The sequence below is a fragment of the Falco punctatus genome (assembly GCF_963210335.1).
Source record: "Falco punctatus genome assembly, chromosome: 5".
Taxonomy (NCBI): Eukaryota; Metazoa; Chordata; class Aves; order Falconiformes; family Falconidae; genus Falco; species Falco punctatus.
Window position 1 is genome coordinate 2097186 of NC_137584.1, and position 23712 is coordinate 2120897.

General features: G+C 42.0%; 2 protein-coding genes across 3 annotated transcripts in view; one reads left to right on the top strand and one right to left on the bottom strand.

Moving 5' to 3' along the window:
* Positions 1-504: 504 nt before the first annotated feature.
* LOC308064565 (uncharacterized protein) lies at positions 505-22232 on the bottom strand (the record flags this gene model as incomplete). Its single annotated transcript, XM_080389201.1, has 3 exons — positions 505-18748; positions 19275-20684; positions 22169-22232. 2 exons carry the CDS (start codon positions 22230-22232, stop codon positions 19348-19350), a joined length of 1401 nt encoding a protein of 466 aa, XP_080245327.1. The 3' UTR covers positions 505-18748; positions 19275-19347.
* The window catches only part of GPR63 (G protein-coupled receptor 63), a 41121-nt gene continuing 37241 nt past the window's right edge, over positions 19833-23712 (top strand). For both annotated transcript variants that reach the window (XM_080389051.1, XM_080389053.1), the window contains exon 1: positions 19833-19970. The gene's annotated coding sequence lies outside the window, so the exon portion shown is untranslated. The remainder of the gene's footprint in view (positions 19971-23712) is intronic.

Below are 23712 nucleotides of genomic sequence, written 5' to 3' on the forward strand. Positions count from 1 at the left end.
GTGAAACTACAATGTTTCAGAGACACCCTAAGGAAAAAACAGTTCTATTGAGAGAGAGCACTATAGGAAACCCTTGCTGGATTTTTATCCTCAAATTTTTGTGTTTTCTGTAATTCTGCTGCTGTGGAACCTGTTACAGAATTCATCCCTTGTACAATGTCATGCTCTAGAATATAATATTTAATTTTGCCAAAAAAGCATAATTAGTTCTTTGCAAAGAACAAAAGTTTGAACTGAGTGTGAACCATGCTACTCAAATCCCCTTGAGTTTGTTGCAAGCTAAAACAATACTTTGAGAAATGTGAACAGCTCCCTCTGTCTTAGCTGCTAATAGTTCTGAAAATGAAAGATGAAAATCTAAATAGAGTTAAAGTCAAAATGCAGAACATGGTATCAATATAAATTATATAAGGCTTTTGATGTGCTGTTGCTTATTTCCATCTTTAATTTAACCCAGGCTCTTGTGACAATCCCCTTCCCCTCCCTTCCCCCCCCCCCCCCCCCCCCCCCGTTTTTAACAATATGAAAGGCCTTTGCTAAAATAATCTTTTGTCCTTGATGAAATGATAGCACCTCCTTCGCCCTCCCCTGCACAGATCATCTTGACTTCCTGAATGAGGGTGGAAAACAGTAGACAAATAGATTCAGATGTCAGGTTGAAGAATGTGTCATGAAGGATTTTCAAATGCTACATCCCTTCTACACCAGACATTAGACATGGATATGTTGCATTTGTACAGTCCTGATCAAAGGTTTGTTTCAGGTGGAAGACAACTTGAATCTGAAGTAACTTCACATGCTGCTGGTTTCAAGTTATTTCCATGATAAGGAAAAATAATTATTTAAGAGATAAAAATCCAGTGTGCATTTCAATTGGTCAAACTGTTTCTATGGTTGCAGAGTGGTATCTAAAGATTCAGCTGAAAAAATGTCACTTAAAAATGAGAAAACAGCTTATCTGTTGCATCCCTTCACTAGATACACTACACAAAAATGGAGTTCCAGGCTGCGGGGGAGATAGAGGCAGGCAGTTTTGCTGCTGAAACCTTGCAAATAATCTCTCTCTCTCCAAACAGAGTTTTTCCCAAAAGCCCTGCCAAGTCCATATACACTGCAGGTGGCCTCATTTTTGTTTTATGTTGTTAGCTAGTGAAGTTTTTAAGTGCCCCATGAGAGTTATAAGAGTATCATGAGACATAGGGGGGCTCAGGGGATCTGATTGCATCATTCGGGAAGGTGACTTACCAGGATGCACCTAAATGTAAACTATGAAAACAAGAATAATATTTGTTTTGGCTGTGTTCTGCGAGAATACTTTACCCCATAGCTTTTAGAGAAGTCATCATACAAAGTGTTACTTAATGTTTTGCTATGTTTCTCTCTGTTTACCATCAGGAATAATACTGCCTTTTTTTTACTATTATTATTTTATTTATTTTACCTGAGATCTGCTAGCAACAGAGGAGGAATAAAAAATTCACAGGTACGTTAAATTAATCTTGATTTTTCCTAGGCATGCTTTGTTACATATGTGTCTCTTGCCATGCTACAGTATTTCTATTTCAGTTTTTCATTTTACTTTTAAAATTGCAGATCATTAACAGCATCCATATTTTCTTTCAGAGCTTTTCCTTAGCCCATCAAAGTTATACAAAGGCAACGGCACTGGAATAATGAGTACTGGAGTCTTACTGACCCGCAGGAGTAGGATGGTATTTTAACAGGGGCTGGGCAACCTGCCAGCCAAGTGCAGTTAGCCGTGCAGGCATTTGGGATCTACTGGTTACAGAGATGAGGAATGATCTTAGTGGAAGGAGAACTGAGCCATTTAATTTGGGAAAGAGGCAGACCACTTGCTACATCAAAACATGGGCACCGTGTTGGGAACAGTTTTGAATTAAAAGAGTCACAGAATAGTTTAGATTGTTGAGGCAGTAATTTCTCTTGTGCAGTCAAGCTTTGAATCCTTCCAGGGCTGGAGATTCCACAACTAGGGCAACCCATTCCAGTGCTTAACTATCTTAATGGGAAAAGCAATTTCTTTTTGGCTAGGCAAAATTTCCTCTTGCAACTTGTGACTGTTACCTGTTGTTGTTCTGCTATACGCCTCTGGGAAGAATGACTCCGTGTTGCCTACACCCAGCCAAATGTCTCTCAGCATGACCAGAACATTAAAAATTATGGGGAAAGAAACTTGATTCCATCCATCTGTGCTTTACTTCTTTGATTGAAATACCATCCTTCTGATTCCTGTTCCTACTGGGAGCTAACTGCCACCTCATCTCTAAGACATAAGTGGTGAGAAAGACAAAGGAATCATTGAAGAGAACACAAATATACAAATTAAGGATTATTCTGCAATAGTAGCACCATCATTTTTCCTGCCAGCTTGTGCATTTTCTCTGTATATACTTCATACCAGGCAATGCATTTGTCTCTGGAAAGCAGCAGCTGTCAGTCGGAAAACAGAAAAACAAGAGCAAAAATCTCAACAAAACTTATCCCTGTTTTTTCTCTGTGGTTTACCAATGGAAATAATATTGCCTTATTTTATTTAATGAACAGTAATTTAGAAAAATTACATGTAAGCTCACAACCGCTCCTCTTCTCTTAGCAATTTCTCTGTAGTAACATTTTCTGGTAACAAGGTTACAGGATCCACATTAGAGTCAGAGCACTTTATGAAAGCAATGGTTTCCATTTAAAAGATCCATAGTTGTTATTAATTTTCTAAGGCCCCAAACTTTATTAAATATTGGGAAACAAGTCTGTTATAGATCAACTTTATAATTTATGACGCTTTGCATCTTTGTTTTGATAGTATTGATATATATGCATAAGTAAGTTGACATTTTACTTTCAAGTCTCCCACATTTTCACAAAGTTACCACACAAAAAATTGCACACACTTTCTTAATGCCTCAGATCTACATCAGATATATGAAGAAATTTGGGTGCAGTGACTGACTTGTCTATTTTTTATCATTGCCTTAGCAGCATACACCAAATTGTTGTCATTATATCACTTGCATCACTCCAGGAAGGCTCTCTGATGGTCCTGTGGCATATACAAGTTTGCTTTCTGGAAGGCGTTCATCTTGAATTCAAGTCAGTGATAAAAGAAAGCTGAAAATTCTGATGTGCCACAAAAAAGGACTGTGGAAGATCTGGTGAACTCCAGCCTGTGCCAGTGCAGAGGGGCACTGTTATCCTCATCAAGGGAATGGAACAAGACGTAGACCCTCAAGTCCTGATCTTGCAGCTTAGATACGTATTTATTTACATAAATGCTCAGGTTTCCACCAACAGAAATGATGCATGTGATCAAAAATATGCACAGTTAGGTCTTAAGATTATCTCTGAGGCCTCTGTAAATTTCTCAGAAATAAGGCTAGTTCAGTTAAGATTCTGTTGTTCATTTTTTTTTCATCTGAGGGATGAAAAACATTGAAAGTTACCCTTCTATGAAAGTGTAAAGTGGCACCCTGTGAAGATTTCCAAGCAGTAAAAGGCATGATAATGCTCTGATCATGTGCTATTGATCTGACCATGTGAGAACACTCTTAAAGTATAGATGATCTTAATAAAGCCAATTAGTCTAACACCCAAGAGACTTCCTTTTAACACAGTGATACAGCGTTATGTTACAAAATCTCTGACACTGTACGTCCTGAGGCAGTAAATGGCAGTGAACTTTTTTTTTAAAAAAAAGATATGTTGCTTACAGACAAATAAGAATTATTTCTGCACAACAGAGAAGGGCATGTACACACACACACACAATATTATCATTCTAAGATTAATGTAATAGCCTAGGCTTTGTGAACAGCCTAAGCTTACTCAAGTGTGCTAAGCTACATTTGGAAAACATAATATTCCTGTTCTTTTTTACAATCTCCTAAGAGAGAGATTCTAAAATCTCTGGATCATCAACTCGTGCTGTGTCAGATGCTGGCTCTGTCGCGTGGGTCACTTAGATCCCAGGTAAGTATAAAGGCTTTCACCTGCCTGTACTGAGGAAATCCGCATGTGAGATGAAAAAGAAGCCAGCAGGTCGAGGGAGCGGATTCTGCCCCTCTGCCCCGCTCTGGCGAGACCCCACCTGCAGTGCTGCATCCAGCTCTGGGGTCCTCAGCACAGGAAAGACACGGAGCTGTTGGGGTGGGCCCGGAGGAGGGCCATGAAAATGCTCAGGGGGCTGGAGCACCTCTCCCGTGAGGACGGGCTGAGAGAGCTGGGGCTGTTCAGCCTGGAGAAGGGAAGGCTCCGGGGAGACCTTACTGTGGCCTTTCAACACTGAAAGGGGCTTGTGAGAAAGAACGGGACAGACTTGCTGTCAGGGCCTGCTGCGATAGGGCAAGGGGTAATGGTTTTAGGCTGAAAGAGGGTAGATTCAGACTAGATACAAGGAAGAAATATTTTACAATGAAGGTGGTGAAACGCTGGGACTGGTTTGCCAGAGAGATGCTAGATGGCCCATCGCTGGAAACACGCAAGGTCAGGTTGGACAGGGCTCTGAGTAAACTAGTTGAAGATGTCCCTGCTCATTGCGGGGGGGTTGGACTAGATGGTCCCTTCCAACCCAAACTATTCTATGATTCTATGAAAGTCAGCCTATTTAACATGTACTATCAACAACTGGAAAGCAGCAATACTTTTATCTCTTTTCTCTCGTTATTATAAAAAAATTGGATCCTCATCCAGATTTACCACATAGGGTAGATATCAAAGATTTGTATAATACTGTTTAGTGTTTAGAAAATATTTAATCATCACTATAGAGTACAATGTGCATTATTCCCATTTTTCATGCCAACATGATTTGTATGGCAGCCAATGTATGCTAATTAGAGAATTTCCCTATTATTTTTTTGTCAGTGTGCTACCCTAACATGACTTGAAATTTACAGCTTAATGGTTTAAATGTATTAAAATTGCTTCTAGTACCCATTGTATACCAGGGAGTAATTTGCTATTAACAGCAAGTGTTTACAACACTCTTTAGATGCACATATTCTAATTAAAGTGAACATCTAACATGTTGGCCAAGGATGTGTCATACTTCACAACAGCTCTACAGGGAAGGAGGTATGAGTTATGTATTCTTCTAAAGCAATGGCCAACAAGAATAAATTGTTTTCTTTTGTGTGAAATATAGTTTGTGCTGCTTATTGCATGCCTAAGTGAACATGAAAGTATGAAGACTGGGCGGACATACTGCATGGCACAAGGATGGCAGCTGTAACGGAGGGCTGGAGGGAGGGCTATTTGAAAACTTGGCTGATTAGGTTTTGTTGCTAAGCACAAAGCCTACTCTATGTGCGTTTTTATCGCTCAGGAACAAGGTACCAGCATATGCCACCCTAGTTACCATGGTTTCCATTCAGCCACAGTGCCCTCTCAGAAAAGAAACAACTTTAGTTTTATATTCATTACATATATTCCTTAGGCATCTTAAAACCAGAACGTCAACTGAATTATCTATAGACAGATCATCATGATTTGGTTCTTGAACACAATACATACTTTCCCAGACCTAAAAAATCTCCTCTCACCTGAGTGGTTTGAAAATAAACACCCTCACAGAGATGCCTTTTGCCAAAGAGTGCTGAACCTTTTGAACATCACAGGTTATGACGCACCCTGACAGCAAACGGATTGTGCAATTCCAGCTTGGCACCAGATGGTACCACGGTGTCACCAGTGGGCTGTGATGAACTGAGAGCCTGGAAGAGGCTGCTGGGAACCTCCAGGAGCCACCACCGGCATCCTGCCCTGCCTACCAGGAGGCCATGCTTCGATACTGTGATGGTCGAGGTTAAGAAAAAATATCCTCAGTGTAAGGGCAGCCCCCTCTCAAAAGGAGCAGTCACTACTTGCATTCTCATAAGAGAAGAATGAAGGCATTTGAACACGATGTTTATTCTGAAGGTATCAGCCTAGATTAGCAGCTTTTGGTCTCTGCGTCTTTTAATAGCTCCTGAAAGCGCAATGCACAGCGGCCCATTCTCTAGCAAGGCCCCTCGCAGTCTCTAGCTATATTTAAATCACACAACATCCAGTGTGATACTTTTCCTGGGAAAACCTACAGTAATTTAGTTTGGGCAATACAGAACACATGCAAAGAAGCAAAACATGAAAGAGATTAATGCTACCAGAACAATAGCTATTGTTGTCATTTTTTCCTGGATTTTCACCTTTTCCATGCAACCATGGTATTCTCAGCATACAATGAACAAAGACAGCAAAAGTTGGTCTTTAGGTAGAAAATTGCATGTGAAATGTGAAATATGCCAAGACAGATGGGACAATCTCTGTTGAAACAACCAAGAGTGAAATAATTAGTAGTGCAAAAGCTAATTTCAGTAGGTTTCAGAGTTAGATCACAATCACAGAACAAACCTCTTCGTGATTTTCTGACCCGTCATAATTCCTGACTTCCTACATGTCCTAAAATACTTGTGAAATGAGGCTCCAGTTACACTTGTCACTAGAAAATTGCAAGGCAAGACAGTCCCTACCCTAATCCTCCTTTCTCCCACCTCTATAGCTGATTAGAGCTGTGGTAAATCTGTAGTAAATAACCATTGGAAAATGCTGACAAGTTAATTGGGCTCATAACTGTGAAGGCAATGAGACATTTCTGCAACTGTTTAGATCAGCTTTGTCAGAAGTAAGTCAGTAACAAAGACGACACATTTAATTCTACAATGAACACATGGAGAATAAATCAACTTTCAGGCTTGAATTACAGTGCAGGAGGGATAATTACCATAGCAAACATGTACTTAGAAACAAAAACCTTTTGTACTGCACAAACACCTGGGACAGAATTACACTGAAAATTAATGTTGAGTATCCAAAGCATATGAAACAGGAATATTGACTAAAATATTTTGAGCTATGAGAATTTACATTCTCAGGGGGGACGGAGAAGAGAAGTTTTGAACAGACTTCCAAAACATATTGAGGTGATGATGGTGGTTCACCAGGCATCCATTTGTTTCCCAAAGCCAACAAACAATTGCAGAACTGCTTGCATCTATTTGTTCCACAGTCTCCATATGCCTGGTAGGTGGATGGCATGCATGTGCAGTCTGGAAGGCCTGCTTCAGTTAGAAATGTATGTACATCAGAGACACTGTAAGTAGAAGTCATATCAAACACCTAAGGTGAGCTTTGAGATCTAGATCGATAGAACTGAGCTCTTTTACATAACTCCCCTGCACCAAATTTTGCCAATTTTGTGTTCGGTTAAGTATGAACTGGCAATTTGTTCTTGTTACATACATTCTCTGATATTATAAACCTGTGCCTGATTTAAAACCTAGCAACAGCATATAGTGTGCTACTTAAAATGTGTATGACATTTCAAGTCTATTTAGGTAAAATAAACTCATCAGGTGATGTGATGAATTACTGAGTTTTACAGAATTTTACCTGTTACAAAAGTTTGGTTCCTTAGTTTAGCATGCCACAGAACATTCCCAAAGACCACTCTGGAATAAAGGACATACATTTGAATAAAAATAATATCTCAAGTTTGGAGTCATCTGATTTGAATGAGTTTGTTGGAGCTTTCTTGGAACGCAGAGTGAGGCTATTACACAAGCCAAGTTATTTCTCATCTACAACAAAAGGCTACAAAGAGATAGGAATTACAATATTATCAGTTCCAAGCACAGAAAAATCTTGTGTCCCACTTGCCAAAAATTGTATTACTGCCCTCAAGCATCAGGGAGTTTAAAAAGAAATATGGGGTTCATAGTGTTTATTTGATTTACAATTATTGAAACTTTGCTGCAGACTTTTAATCTTTTCTCTACAACCATAAGGCTTAGAAACTTCCATTAAAAAAAGACAGAAATAAAGCTTTTCATCCATCCATCATGGCATCTTGATAGTATCAAGACTGAAGGATTTAAAACTTCTTGAGAGAAAAAAAGGTAATATATTTATTCACTCTGATTAAAAAAAAAGTGACTTAATGTAAAATCTATGATATTTTAATCAGATATTGAGGACTGATTTGGAGAAAGGTTATCCAGCATATAGTTAGGCATTTGTTTCAACATTTGTTTCTTACCATTTTCTCAAGGGGAAAACAGACAGCAGCTGATATATTCTGCCTATAGATGGAATTACACCCCAGATATCCAGAAACCACACTGTTGATCCAGCATACAATGTATTACTGTTGACAGAGAATAATTACAATTTTTCTACTTGAGATTGCTTTTTAGAGGTGCATGAAATAATCCCATATATCATCTGTACAGCACTTTGGATTACCACTAAATAAAAATATTATACACATCTACAGTGTTTTGTTTGTTAGGAAAAGCCCTCAACAGAACAGCAAAGGAGTTTTTGTTCAAACTAACTGATCTTTGTTTCCTCTGAATTGTTCCAGAGCAAATTATGTCTTTCAGTGGTTTATGGTTATTCTGAGTTCCTCCTTTATCCTTATTTTCATACTTTATATAATCTTAGACGTGATCACTATGATGATCTAATGTGATCTAAAATGAAGTGAGGTAATGCTTCCTCAATTTCCTATTTCTTTGAAATGGAAAAGAAGCTTTAGGGAAAAAATAACAAACCCAATATTGATTGAATGACTTCAAGCGAGAGATAATCCTGCACAATCCTTAAAAAATTACCACAGTGATTTACTACCTTCATGGTTTAAGACTGAGCTCTACTTGTGGACTGTGGTAAACTTTCAACTGTTCATTGCCTCTTCTTTAACCAATGTTTATGGTACTGAAAAACAGCTGTATTCCCCACGAAGACACCTACAGACTGTGATTTAGTAATACAACAACATCACCTCTCTAATGCATATACCAAGAAATGCACACAATATTAGCCTAGCAACTGCTGAAGAAGGGTAGGAAATACCTCTAGAACTACAAATGTCAGGAAAATGACAGGCCCACTCAAAATATCAACTATTCCAAAACAGATGCTCACAGTAGCTCTAACACAAATCCTCCCCTCTTTGTTCTGTTGAGGAAAAACACCCCTGGAGGCTGTAGAAGTCGTTTTGTTTTCGAACCCTGCAGACTGTTCTGAGACCTGCTGTATCTCTTAAGTACGCTGATGTTATCATGTCAAGCTGTGACTGAAACATTTTCTATTAAGGCTGGAGCTAACACTATGATACGATGGATCTTTTCAATTTCTAGCTTCTGTATGTGTCCCTGTAGGCTGGAACTTTGCAATGAGAGCATGAAAATGGCAAACAGGCTTTGAGGAACGTGTAGCTACTGCGGACTGTCAGTCCTGCAAGCCAGTCCTGTTAATGTATAATTAAATCATGGAAGTAATTGCTGTGAAATGCTATGGAGGTCAAAAGTATAAGTAGATTTAAAAAGAAGTAAAAAAATCCCAATGCAACACTGAAGTGAAAATCCGCGTGTAGCTGTTTCACACAGCGGTCGGGGCGTACACCTTTTAAGACAAAGAAGGGATTTAGGAAGTCCGTAAGCCACTGACTGCTGGAAAACAGACATAATCATTTGGTAGATGGCCTGTTTCTTGTGCTGTTCCTGTAAGCATCTACTGGTCATCCTTAAGAAGAATACACTGGGCAAAAAGCGCCAGCATGAGCGCCATGCTACAGCTGTGTGGTATCTCTGTGGTTGACCCGCCAGAAAGAGACATTCATTGGTCAAGGTGTCAAACAACTTTTCACCATCACTTCAGCACTCACAAGGACCAGCAGTGTGGTACAGAGGCATCCAAACAGGCCAAGAAGAAATGAGCTTCAGCCGTTTTTGAGTTAGACCCACAAGTCCATGTTGTCCCTTGATTTTTCCTGCTATATATCAGGAATTTCTCAGTGCGCCACAGGAAAACATCTGGGAATGCAGAAATCTGGAAGCAAAGTGTTTTCACTGTCCAGAAATGTTGCAAGCTTTGTATTCCAAAGGTCCTCACTGCACAGAGACTATCATTCAGATTGCAGCAGAAATAACTGGTTGCATAGATACAGCTACTGAGCTGTGTCAGATAGTTACCACAGAAATTGCAGAAGCTGTTGCTGTCCTTTCTTTCAGAGGTCACTTGCCTCTGGAGCTCAGTTGTGGAACGGCCTCTGTGGGCACTCCTAATCTACTTCTGCACAGTCAGATGCCGTCGTTTAACCTATTCCTTAATGTATTTTGAGCTAATCTTGGCTGACCTTTTGCTGAAGCAAATAAGAAACACTTGCATAAGTCTTTCTGCTGGCTCAGCTCTGATGACTGTGCCCTCCAGCAGAAAAGCAGTCATGTCTAAAACTTCCACAGATGCTTTCGTGAAAGTTATTTAACACAGCTCCACAGCTCAGTAAGAGCTCACTCCCTCACAGGCAAGGTGTAGCAGAGCAGAACGTGGATTTTCTCCTTTAAATCCTAAGACAGAGCTGTAGCTACATCCCTACATAAAGAATAGGATGCTAACACTGTAGAACCTGGGTTTTTTTGGCTGTTCTGCACAAGAAAGACAGACTCCAGGCTGTGTTACAGCCTTCTGATTAAATTGGCAGAGCTGGAAATCACAGATGTCATCTTTGTACTGAAAAGAGTTCATCCCACCGTGAATTTTGCTGAAAAGCTGTTCCAGAACCCAATTCTTCTGATGACTAGAAATGATCTAAATTTCAACCCTAAATTTATTCATAGCCCTTCTCCCTCCTTGCTGATTGCCATCTCACTGCCTGTGTATTTATAAGCATCAATCATAATATTAGAAAGGACTTTATACAGGGCAATCAGGAGAAATATGCTTCAGCAAACATGATATGAAACTGAGAAAATGATGGTTTTATTTTTCCAAGTTTGTGGGTTAAAATATATTTTTGCCGTAACCACCTCCTCCCTGCATTAAAAAAAAATATAAAAAGCCAGAGGTGGTGTCAGCTGGTCTATTTGAAGACAAAAAGGGAAAGGAGTTTGCTGATTGTTAGCAAAGGGTTGATTCTTCAAACATGTTTACTTTTAATAACAGATTCTTCAAAAGGACATAGAACTTTCACATTAACAATCATTCTTTCCCCAGGAATCAGCATTAATAAGAATAGAAGAGTAACAAATTATTCATTTTAAAATGAATATTTTACTTATTCTTTGGATATTTTACAACCCTCCCCGCTAAAAAAAAAAAAAACCAACAAAAACAAAAACAAACCAGCAGGTACTACCTTCTTTTATTTGCTAGAAAACTGATTTAAAATGTCTGGATTTTTAAAAGACAAAACTAAATCAGCAAAGAGCCTTATAAAAGAACAGCCTGCTGTCTGTGTGATTGCCTTTAGAGATGCCCTACATTACTGTTTCATGGGGATACTGAATAGACAAGAACTAACATGCCAAGCAAAACGTAGTATGCAAAACATCTGATCACCAGGAGTCTGATCACTTCCACAAAGGAAGAAGCTGACTCTTCTGCTGCAGGACTCAGGTAGTGCTGCAAAGGTAACCCTAAGTTGCTCTCTCTGCTGTCTTCCTATCTAGGATCAACATCTACAGTGTTTTCACCTCGTCTGCCTCATACCAAAGATATGTTTGAGCTTATTTAAATAAGAATTCCACTTGGCTCAAAGCAGAGCTGTTACTTTGGAAGACCGACAACACTGGGACCAATAGACATATTCATTCATTATAGAAGGAACTGGAAAAGTAATCATTCACAGGATTCAGAACGGAATTCTGAACCTGTAGAGGTTAACATCACTTCTAAAAATTAACAGCTCTATATAATTGGCTAAATGAGTTGGCTTTCTCTGAAGCACACAGATTGTCACATAGCGTTGCCGGATCTAATGACCAGACACAACTCAGAAAAGAAATGGTAGTTATTGAGACTGAAGTTCTCTGAGATCACTGGGTGAATTTGTAGTAGCATTGAAACAAAAGGCAAAAAAGGTGTTTAGCACCACCTGAAATGGTAGTAAAAGAGCATTATTTTGCCTCAACTCTAGTGTAACTATTGTAACCATATTCTGAATGCTTTATAGTTCTGGTCTTGGTATCTGGAAAAGGACGTGGTAGAGAGGGAAGATACAGAGAAGACAACTGAAATTAGTAAAGGATTAAAGGGAGTAGCTGTCTTATGAGATTTGAGACTTTTCAACTGGAAAGGAGAATGCTGTGGTAAGGCTTGTTTAAGTGTCACGGTTTAAACCCAGCCAGCAGCTAAGCACACCACAGCCACTCACTCCCTCCCCCCATGTCAGGATGGGGAGAGAATCAGAAGAATGGAAGTGAGAAAATGCATAGGCTGAGATTAAGGCAGTTCAATAGGGAAAGCAAAAGACACGCATGCAAGCAAAGCAGAACAAGGAATCCATTCACCACTGCCCATGGACAGGCAGGTGCTCAGGCATCACCAGGAAAACGGGGCTCCATCATGCGTAATGTTTACTTGGGACGATAAATGCTGTAACTCCAAACATCCCTCCCCCTTCCTTCTTCTTCCCCCAGCTTTATATGCTGTGCATGGCATCATATGGTGTGCCATATCCCTTTAGTCAGTTGAGGTCAGCTGCCCCAGCTGTGTCCCCTGCCAGCTTCCCATGTACCCCCAGCCCACTCGCTGGTGGGGTGGTGTGAGGAACAGAAAAGGCATCGACGCTGTGTCAGCACGGCTCAGCAGGAATGAAAACATCCCTGTGTTACCAATGGCATTCCCAGCACAAATCCAAAACACAGCCCCATACTAGCTACCATGACGAAAATGAACACTATCCCAGCCAAAACCAGCACATCAAGGTTTACAAAGTCATGAAGGTGGCTGAAAAGATGAATATGGAACCAATTTCCATCAAATTGCAGAGTTCTGCTCATTTGGTGGCTTTACACAGTAGCTAGTGAATTTCTGGACTTGCTGCCAAAAGAGATTGCGGAAGCAGATCCCAACAACAGGTTCAAATAGGAATTGGAAAAGTTCATGTATAGTAAGTCCAAAAATGGATAATAAAAGGTCTAGACAAGGATCTACCTTCCTAACAGCCACGGAAGGCAGGGGCGTACAAGAAAAAGACTGAAGAAGGTGGCCAAGCTTGTGCACACTCTATAAATAGTTTCTCCTACTGCTGCTGTTTCTGTTTCATTTTCTGTTTAGGTATGTATTAGCAACACCTTGAAGCCCCCTTAGGGAGGCAGAGAGCAAAGGTAATGAAAACAAGGAGGAAAAAATGAACTGCAATAAACAACAAATGAAAGAAATGGAAGAGTTACAGAACTGGAAATACAGAGATAGGAACTGGAGGACGGCATGAAGCAGAGAAACCCTGACAACGCCCACCACTTGCTGTGGGAGAACGATGGAATGAATGGACACAGGTCCCACAGTCAGCAGGATCCCCCATCAAGCTTCCTTCTGGTGACATGAATAACCAACAGGGACAGGGACAGGAAGAGGTTGATCAGGAGGTCCTGCACCTTGGAAGGGCCTTGGTGAGGGAGTGTATCAATAAAAAGTTTAGAGGAAAGAAGTGCAGTAGAACTTCAATGAGCATTTCTGGAGGAGAGACCATAGCCTGCCTCATTTGATGTATACTCAAAGTACCTGATGCGTGCCAGGGTCTTTTGCCACTGTCAGAGAAAAAACACAGGCTCCCCAGTCCAACCCAGTGGGGCATTTCCCATGTTCACATGTTCTTAGACATCCTTCTCTCTGAGTAGTACGAGTTGTAAAAGACTCCACAGGTCAAAGTCACAGTTAAATTACTAGTACTGTTCTAAAAATGGTAAGGCACATTTAAGACAAAAAGAACTTGAAAAGAATTTGAAAAAACAGCTAATCCCAGGTGTAATTAAAATAGGGTAATATCTTTTTTAAAAGAGAGAACTGAAAATTATGTGCAAAATGTTTTATATACTTAGTAAATCCACTGAACACAAAATTTTGTTTTAAACTCACTATCTCATGTTCATTCTTTGCTGAAATTATTTACCAATTCAGAGAAGGGGATTCCAACACAAATCCTTCCTAGTGATAAATCATTTACCTTACTTACTCTAATGCTGTCTTTCAATGATAAGTGAGTTGTTCACCATTATTTTTATTTAACTGGAAGATCTATGAAGCATTTGTCATTGGTTAACATTCAGAAACCTGTTTTATTGCAGAGGTCACTGTGTAACATGTTCATGGGGCATTGCCTTTGGTTCTGAATTAAAAAAAATCAGATTTTTTTAAAATGAATGATATCTATGTTGTCCATTTTGATTTATAGCATTAAACTTGCTGGTGAATGAATGGCAACAGTTTTAACATGATGCACAGAATCAGATTTCGCAATACTAAATTTGTGACATCAGAAAAGAAAGATGCCTTGTGGCAGAAGTCCTGATTTGTTATGCTTTTCCTAGATAGCGTAGTTGCACAAAACACTGGACATGTTCAGACACTGCACTGGAGATAGTTTCCTGCATTAAGACGTTGGAAAGTCATCCCAGCTAGTTTCACTAGACTATAATGTAAGTAACCCAAAGCATTTGCTGAAAATAAAGACTGTAATTTTAATTCCTATTTTATCAGTAAAAATAATTGTTTTAAAAACAAAGATATCAGTAAGTACCGTAAAGGTTCTACTGAAAATTGGACTGAGTAACTGGAGCAGATATAAATCTACCCTGACTGTGACAGAATAGTGAATTCACAAAACCAGACAAAGCTGGGATCTGGATGGGGGGAAAGGAAAGACTATACTTCTTTTATTACACCCTCTGCATGGAAGCACAGAAAACACGAAACTGGGGGCAGGGAAGGGCAGACAGTAGGGAAAGAAGTTAATAGTTCCTCTCTAGGAAGTTTATGCATCAAGATTTTCCCCCCTGATTTAATTCCCTAGATTAAAGGACAAAATAAAACAAATGTCACAAACAGTACATCAACTTTAGTAATACTGGATGTAGCCTCCTTGCCAAGATCAGAAGTATCAGAAAATGTCCAGCATAATGTCCAGTACAAGGGGAGGTCAGCTGGTTCTCTTATGGGGGAGTCCAAATAAAGACAAATGTGAGTCTCATGGCTTTCTTAAAACTGGCATGTGGGATGAAGATACAGAGCTCCCAGAGTTGAGTTTCAGGGGCAAAATATCATACTGGAGACTATTCTGTACCATGTTCTCTGCTTCCACAAGGTTCTGAAATGATTATAATTGCTGAAGGACTTAAATTACAGCCCAGACACTTCAGGGTCTTATAGATCAGAAGCTGAATGCTGAATTTTCCCAAAACATTTTTTTCATGGTGATGTGGTTGGCACACAGATGCAACAGAGCTTTGGTTTATCTTGCTTCAAAGGCAAAGAGTAGCAACCAAAGCAGCAAATGGCCTGTGAGAGAAAGGTGAATTTATGAGGTTTGCTGACTGTCTTTTCCCTTTTTTGCTGTGAGAAATAAAAGAGGAATGACTTCAATAGCAGTCAGATGGCCAGAACAGAAGACAAGAGACACCAAACATGTGGCGATACCTGAAATTACATAATAAATGATCTTACATTTGCTTGGCAGTTACACACACTTTGCTCAAATGCTTTCTCTTTCTCTCTATTCCCCTCAGAATAAAAACCAGATAGAAAACAAAATACTGAAGCTGTGAGGAAATAGCTAGTTGATATTTGCTCCACTGCAAAAGCAGCTCTAGAGGACCTCACTCTTCTAGAGAAAGGCATGAAAGCATTTTCATGCCACATTTCAAACCCAGCTCCAATTCACAAGCCTTCTGCATCAATTCTCCGATAAATGTCATAAATTTCCATTTCAAAATAGCAGTCTGCTTTTTCACTATAATCCTTACTCACACAGACTTTCTTCACCCACTCCAGTTACTGTGGTGAGCTTGCTTGGATTCCACATATGGGCAGAATAAAATACTTGCGTAACTTCAAGCACGCGAGTAACTCCACCAAGGTCAGACCTTGTAACTGTCCCTTTGTTGTTACACTATGCTGTGTTTTTTCATGTCTTCAGATTCATTCTATTACAAAGAAAAAGTATGCAAAAAGGATGATAAGGTGGGTTTTTTTATGTTGGATATACCACATTTTGAAGTAATCCTTTTCTTCGGGGCATAGAGTTCAGAGGCAGCCTTGAAACTCAAGACTCTTTTGGGGTTGTATACAACTAACTGCTTAATAAAAAAAGCACAAACATGAAACTCTCAATATCTGATTTTTGTTCTGTTAATCTGCATGCTTTTTTGCTACTGTTAGAAAAAAAAGTAAAATTTAACTGCATAGCAGACATTTAGATTTGGGGAAGTCTTTCCGGCTACTCCTGCTCCAACATTACTCTTTAGCCTGTTCTGTTAGAAAAAAAATCTATGAGGCTGAATTCTAGTAAAAATTGGAGAGCTGTCATGTTATGTCCTGATTTCCCTTCAAACAATACTAATGATTTCACAAAAAGGTTTGACCATTTGCTCTGAGTTTTCACATACTATATTAAAAATCAACACTGAATAGTTAAATATCATAAATATGAATAGAATTATCAGGAAAAGTCTAAATAATGCTCAAATGCTCATGTAGAATGCTTTCAGTAGATGATTGTTTCAAAAATTCTGACAGTTGCGCACAAAGGGAATTAGCATAAGTATTATGTTACTTATATTGTAATAATAACAATTTAATGTAATCAGCGCAGTGACGAAGTGATGAGTCATTGCTCTAGGAAAATGACCAAGGAGTCTGGGAAAGGCTAACAAATACTGTAGTCAACAAAGATTCCCTGCCCATGGTATTATCTCAGGAATTAATGACCCGTCTCCCCTGTTACAACAGTAGCCAGAAACAGACAGTTCACCTTCAAGGCCTTGTTCGCGCTAAGGCACTACCCAAACCAGACCAATTACACCTCATCAGACTTAGCACAGTTTGGAGCAGTAAAGCGTATCAGCAGTCAGGGAGTTGACCATTGTGTTGTCCAAACCCCTACCTAGTAAATGAAGCAAAAAAAGACGGTGCTTTGTTCAGCTTTGCTGCTCAATGCCACATCACGGGGAGAGGCATGTACAGTACTGCCACTGCAAGAGAGGGGGGAGTTCTGGGGAGGGGGGTGGCAGGGGGGAAGCCCAGTTCACATCTGCTAATTAAATTTAGCCTCCTTGTGGAACCTGCTTCTGGGGTGAGGTAATTCAGACAATCCTCATTTGTACAATAGAATTTCCTCCTAACTTCTTCCTGTGCAAGACCTGTTTTCCCCTGCTCTTTTGGTTCTGAATGACTAAGCTTTTCCACAGTCTTTTCTCAAGAAAACATTTGTTCTCTCATCCAAGGAACAGCTGGAATAACTAGCTCTTTGCATTTTAAGTTATTCATTAAAAGTTAAATGGCTTTATCTTCAAGCTTGTCCTAGGGCAACTATTACAAGGTTAACCCTTGTATAGCTGTGAATCCAGGTAAGTTTGTCAATTTTCTCTGCACCTGGCCAGACACAAAATGTATGAATATGCCTTTGCTATGGTGCATAGTTGTCATGCCAATACCTATCCTGATTTCCCAAAGCAGCACTGAATATAAAGGGGAAAAAGGTCACAAACCACAAAAAGCAGTTTCAGGAGGGCAGACAGAACCTCATTGTTTGGGATTTTTTGGCAAGACAGGTAGTGATACTTACTACAGTGTTCCAGATACAGTTAAATTATTGTACTTATAATAGGGGTAAAAAAAAAAACCAAACACCCCACAAACAAAACAAACCAGTCAGTTCCTACAGAGCAATCCTGCTTAGCAGAGTTTTTACCCCAGCCACATACTCCCACAGATCACCATCCCTACACACCATCTGGCTGCTTCTTCCAGTTTATGACTCTCCCAAATCTGGGGTGCTCCGTGGCAACTGGAGCCACGGATGCTTTAGTTTCTCTTTTCAAATTCCACTTTTCAAATGCTTTCCTAAAGCTCCTTTCCAAAGCAAAGAAGGAGATGTGAAGCCCATACCTAAAACCAAGGCATATTTACACAAATCCATTGCGTGCAATTAGGCAGATTGAGAATTAAACAAGGTATTACAAGAAGGTATCCACTGCTATATGTAGTTCCTTGCTATGGCAGTAAGAACCAGACATTGTTAGGTTTAATTACTCAAAAAACCCACTACAGGATCATTTTAAAATGTATTGTTGCCTCTTCCACAAGATGGAGTGCAGTGATAATATCTGAGGATTTTCAAATTGAATTAATATATCATGCCTCCCCTATGCTAGAAAAAGCCTTTAAAGACTTTATCCAACCACACCAAAACAAATCAGAAGCCCCAGTGGGGTAGTTTCTCACTGGTTAGTTATGCTTATTTCAGATGGGAGGAGTTCAGAGTGCATCCCAGAAAACAAACAGAGCCCACATTTTGAGCTTTCTACTCGAAATGAGCAGTAGAACGTAACATCTATTTTCCTCTGCTAGGAAATTTCCACAAAAAATGTGCTCACACCCACTTGTTAAGGAAAATGTAAGAATAAAGATGAAATTTTACTTGGTTGAGCATTTTTAAAGCAGCCAGAAAGAATTGCTTCCTTTCTGGATTTGCCTTATGGTTCTCAACCATAGCTCTGTGGGTGCAGGGCAGCTGAACTCAATCAAGAGCTGAACTTCTCAAAAGTCAAAGCAGTATCAGTGGATGTAGCTGCTGACATTTTGCTGGTATCCCATCAGCTTCATGCTCAAGAGATCCATTTGGGAGAATGAGAACCTTCCTTATTCTTTCATGTTCCAATTTCTGCGAGCAGTTTGATCTGATGTAGTGACCTGTTAGCTGGCAATCAGGTAAATGCAGTTTGAGTAGGAAAAGGGATTATGAAACTTACTGGTTCAGCTATCAAGTTCTGCAATACAATAGTCTTCGTATCAGTTTACATCCTTGTACACCTACTTAATACAATACAGTGAGTCTTGCCAAAAATACATACTTTAATTATGAGAACAAAATGACTAGCTAAACCCACAGTAAGCTACCCCGAATGACATAGACTTTGGCCTGAAATAACGATCTATTGCCTGCACCTCTCAGCATCGGTAGTCACCCTATCCCAGGTTTAGGGGTGATACGGCTGCCAGTACCACAAACCGTGTGACCTTAGTGCTGTGACTATATCCTACAGGGCAGGCCGGCCTCCTCTCCGAGTTACCTATGTGGGCAACGAGGAGACGTGAAGGCTGGTCTCGGTCCCTAAAGACCAGCCGGCACAACTCTACACAATCGAGCCAGTCATTCCCCAGAGGCATTTTGTAGTAATTTTCCCGTTAGGTACACGAGGGCTGCAATACCACCGAGCACATACCACGCTGACGTCCCTGCCTGGCGGGAGGCTGGGGGCTCCTTCGCACTTGCTCGCCCTGCCTTCCGCATCTCTTCTACCTGCATCTTAACGAGGCGTCTCCAACTCTGCAGGCACAGCCTGCGCGACACTTGGCGCCGAGGAACGGGTGGCGGGTCGCAGCGCAGCCGAGCCGCCCTCCGCCGCCTCTCCGGCCGCCGGTGCGGGGCGCCGGGCTCCGCTGCCGCCCCCCGGGAGCGCCCGCAGGAGCCGCTCGGCCGGAGCCTGCGCGCGCCCCCGGGAGGCGGAGCCGCCGCGCGGGCGGGCGGGGGCGCGGGCGGGGTTCGGCGGCGCTGCGGCGAGCGGGACGGGCGGCCCGGGGAGGCTGCCGGCAGGCGGGAGGCGGCGGCTCGCCTGCCTGCTCCTCGGCCCGGCGGTTCCGCGGCGCTGCCGGTGCGGCGGGGCCGCCGCCGAAGCGAATGGGGAGGCGGCGCTGAGCGGGCTGCCCTCCGCGGGGGTCGGCCGCCGACGGCAGCGGCGCAGCGGGCGAGCGATGCCCCTCACTTTTCTGCTCGCGCTGCCCTTCCTCTTGCTCCGGCTCCTGGCTTTGAAGCTGTTGTTTTCCCCGGCCGCCGCGATGGCAGGAAACTTCCCGGAGGGTTGGGCTCAGGCCGGGCTTGTGCTGCGCTGGGCTCCGCAGGGCACCGGCCACGCCGTGAGGTGAGGCGAGGCGAGGCGGAGGCGCTGCGCCGCGGCCGGCGCTGGGTTCGCCGGCGGCAGTTCCACGGCGCTGGGTGCAGCCGCCCCTGATCCGAGGGGGGCGGGGGTCCGGGCGGCAGGAGGGGGCACAGTTGCAGCGGGGACCGCTGAGAGCCCCGCACCGTCGCGCCGGTTCCCCCAGCCGGGGTCCCAGGGCCGGGAGGGAGTTGCATCCCCGGGGGGACGCGGGGAGTCCGTGCCCGCGGGCTAGGCCGGTTCGGGGATCGGCGCCCCGCGCAGGCTGCGCGGGCCCAGGGCGGCCCGGCGCCCCCTCTCCCGGCGGCGGCGCTGCCGGAGCCGTTGGCGGGCAACGGTCAGCGGCGCGCGGGCTCCGCGGCGGCTGAGGGGAGGCGGCGGCGGGCGGGGCCCGGGGGCAGAGCGGGGCCCGGGGGCAGAGCGGGGCCCGGGGGCGGGAGCGCAGCAGCCCCCGCGGGAGCGCTTGGCCGCGTCTCCTGGCCGTGCGGCGGGCGGGGCCGCGGGGTGCCGGTGGCGGTGTCCGGCGGCGGCGGGGGGCCGGGGTCAGCGGGGGGGGCGGCTTCCGGGTTGCGCCTGACCCCCGTGAGCTGGCCCCGCTCTCCGGAGCGCCCCAGCCGAATTCCACCCCGCCCGTCACCGGGGCTCCGGGCGCCCCTCGCTCCCTGGGGCGGGACGCTCCGGTAGGGGGGTCTGGCAGCGCTCAGCCATCTGCTCCTCGGACTCCGAGTGTGCAGAACTCCCGGTCGGGGAGAACCTGCCGGTGCCTGGTGCGGTGTGCATGTGGCTCCTGACGTGCGGAGTCGCTCCTGGGAAAAAAGAAGTGCCTCACTTAAAAAATACCAATTGTTTTTCACCTACTTAAACGAGTATGTAATTTTTATTTGGGTTTTCCACACGGTTTTCTTCACGCTCAGGTTTTAAAAGTCAGATTGTACAATGCAGCCTAATATATATACACATACATGCTAAAAAAATCATGAAGTTTTCATTGTAAATCAGTGAAAACACTTTTCCAAGAAAACGGTGGATTTGCATAGATGGAAGCAACATACATATTTTAAACCTAGGTATAGCTAGCAAGTTAGATCCGTGCCCAAGTGGGTTGTTAAATAAAATTCTTTATCCTTACTGAAAACATGAATGCTTAAACAGTGCCAAATGGCTTTTGTAGAATGCATTTTCTGTGGGACATCTTATGCTTTCTAACATTACAGCAAAGGTGGCAGAGGCATTGGATTATGAAAGGGGAAGTTTTAAATGGCCATTTCTAGATATCTGAAACTGGAAAGAGATTTCAAAGGGTATGATAACACAGAATAGCCTTGTATTGTCAGTTGTCAAATGTATTTTTACAGTTGTTTTTGCACAGTTATCTATTGTGAAAACGTATTTGCTAACATCGTTGTAGCTATGTTTCCAGGATAACATGAGACTTACTAGTAATTATATTTTCAGTCTACAGAAGCAGGTTTCGTACTTAGAAGAGTAATAATTTCTAAATAACTGATTTGAAATATTTACTGCCAAATGATCAGCCCTTAAAAACTGAACTTCTTACACTATTTTGCATGACTCATTTATTAGAGTAGCCTTACTATAAAAGAGTATTATAAATCGATAGAAGTTTTTTTTTTTTAGTGAGAAAATAAATGAGACTGTGAATATTAGTTGATGATATGCAAGGTCTGCCTGCTCAGAGGGAACAGGAAGAAGCCAAGAAGAGCTCTACTAATTTCTAATGTTCTTCTTGTATACTACAATGTGTAGATGACTTGTCAGGTGGTGCTGATCAGGCTATGCTTGTATGCTTCATTGCATTTGCCACTTACAAAGTCTTTCTCTAAGAATAATAGCAGATAAAGCCTAGGAGAGGGTATGACCTCTTCTTTACCAGTTAATTAAATACACTCCAGACTGCTTTCTGGTCCTGAAGCCAACTGGCATGGATTAGCACTTGTCAGTGCTGCTAAACTCCTGCCTTCCAGAATGGGGTAGCTGAATACAAGCTCCTAGTTGGGACTGCCTCCTGGCCTGTGTTAAATGCAACATCGTGCCTCAGAATTGCATGGGAGAGCTGTAGCTGGCCTGGGTTAGAAGGATGTTGTGCCGGTCTGTAGCAGTTCGGCAGTCTGTGTGACTGCGTTTCGTTTCCCAGGAATGGCTTCTGGCATTGCTTGATTTACTAGTGCGAGCATAGTCTATCAGTAACAGTGTAGAGTAGCCTCTTTTAACTCTGTGCTCAGTCATAGTGATCTAGTTTTCCTGCACTGAGTATCTCTGGCACTATAAAAAGCTGCTTTTCATAGTCAGCTGCTTAGAGTTGTCAGGGCTGCTTTCTTCTCCACTTGTGCAGGTGGGTGAAGAGGAAGTAGGTGAAGGCTTGGTGGCTCTCCCACTTGCCCATACGGGAGGGGTAAATAGGGAAAGGCTTACATGACTTGTTCTGCTTGTCTGGGAATGTACTTCCAGAGCAGTGCATACCCATAACCGATGCTGATGGCTAGGTGTGAGCTCCATGGCCTGCATTCTCATGTTTTGCTGCTTTCTTAATTATTTTGCTACAAGTAGCAAGTTGGGCAGAACAAGTATTTTTTTTAGTGCTGTGAAGATTATTTACTTCTAGATGCCTGGAGAGGTTACTAGCCTGTTAAAATTATTAGAATAGATGTTTAAAATAAATCATTATGGACTGCCACCATCCTTACTGTCTTTTTTTTGTCACTTAAACTAATAAAGTCAGTGTACTTCGTAACGTTTCTGTATGTGTGTGTTTTGGTTGACATTTTTGCAGTATTTCACTGTTCAATAATGAAACTGTGCATGTGCATTGTACTTTATGCTGTGCTTGCATTTTGAGTATCAATATGTATAGCTAATCTCACATACTAGTCTCATAAATAAATTTTAAAGCAATTCTAAAAGATATCAGAATTAATTGTTACAGATGAGGGAACTGAGGCAAGAGGAAATGTAAAGATCTAAGGAATCCTAGTTGTAGGATCCAGAAGTAAAATCTGAGATTGAAAATTGATCTGTTGGGTTGCACTGCCTCTCACAGACATGTAAAATACTTTAATAGAATGGTGTATTTTTTTCTCTATATTTGCTGGCAGCCAAAATTTTTCTAACCTAGCTAGCAGCACAGTTTGAACTGAAATAGAAAAGTTTGGTCGCCTCATTTTCAGTTGAGGATAATGCTTAATACTTACCTAAACCTTATGTATATGATGGAACTTGGTAAAGGCTTTTAAGTACTTTTCTGAGCAGGCAGCTTGTCTCAGTGAAATTCCAGTCAATTTCATTTGAATAAAACCTCATAAAATACAAATCTTACACATTGAAATGTCTCAGTGTTACTTTAGAAGAAAGGTGAACTATCCTTTTCTTCTACCTGTATGTAAAAGCACTGATTCAGTAAGGTGTATTTACACTTAGGCACATGTCTGAGAAGTCCCGCTGGTTTGAATAGCACTTAGAAAACCCTCTTGCATAACTGTAACCTAATTTACCTCTATCTAGATGTATATTATACACAAACTGTGTTTAAAAGAATATTAAGACCACATAAGCACAGAAGTGTCTGGAAATTTAAAGCTTTGAAGTGGTGATGATGTGGCCTTTGGGAGCTGTGCTCTATACCATCTAGGATCTGCTTGGGGTTTTTTTCTTCAGAGCACTTAGCATCTCAAATTGGGCAACAAAAATTAGTAGATGGTTATGATTTTTG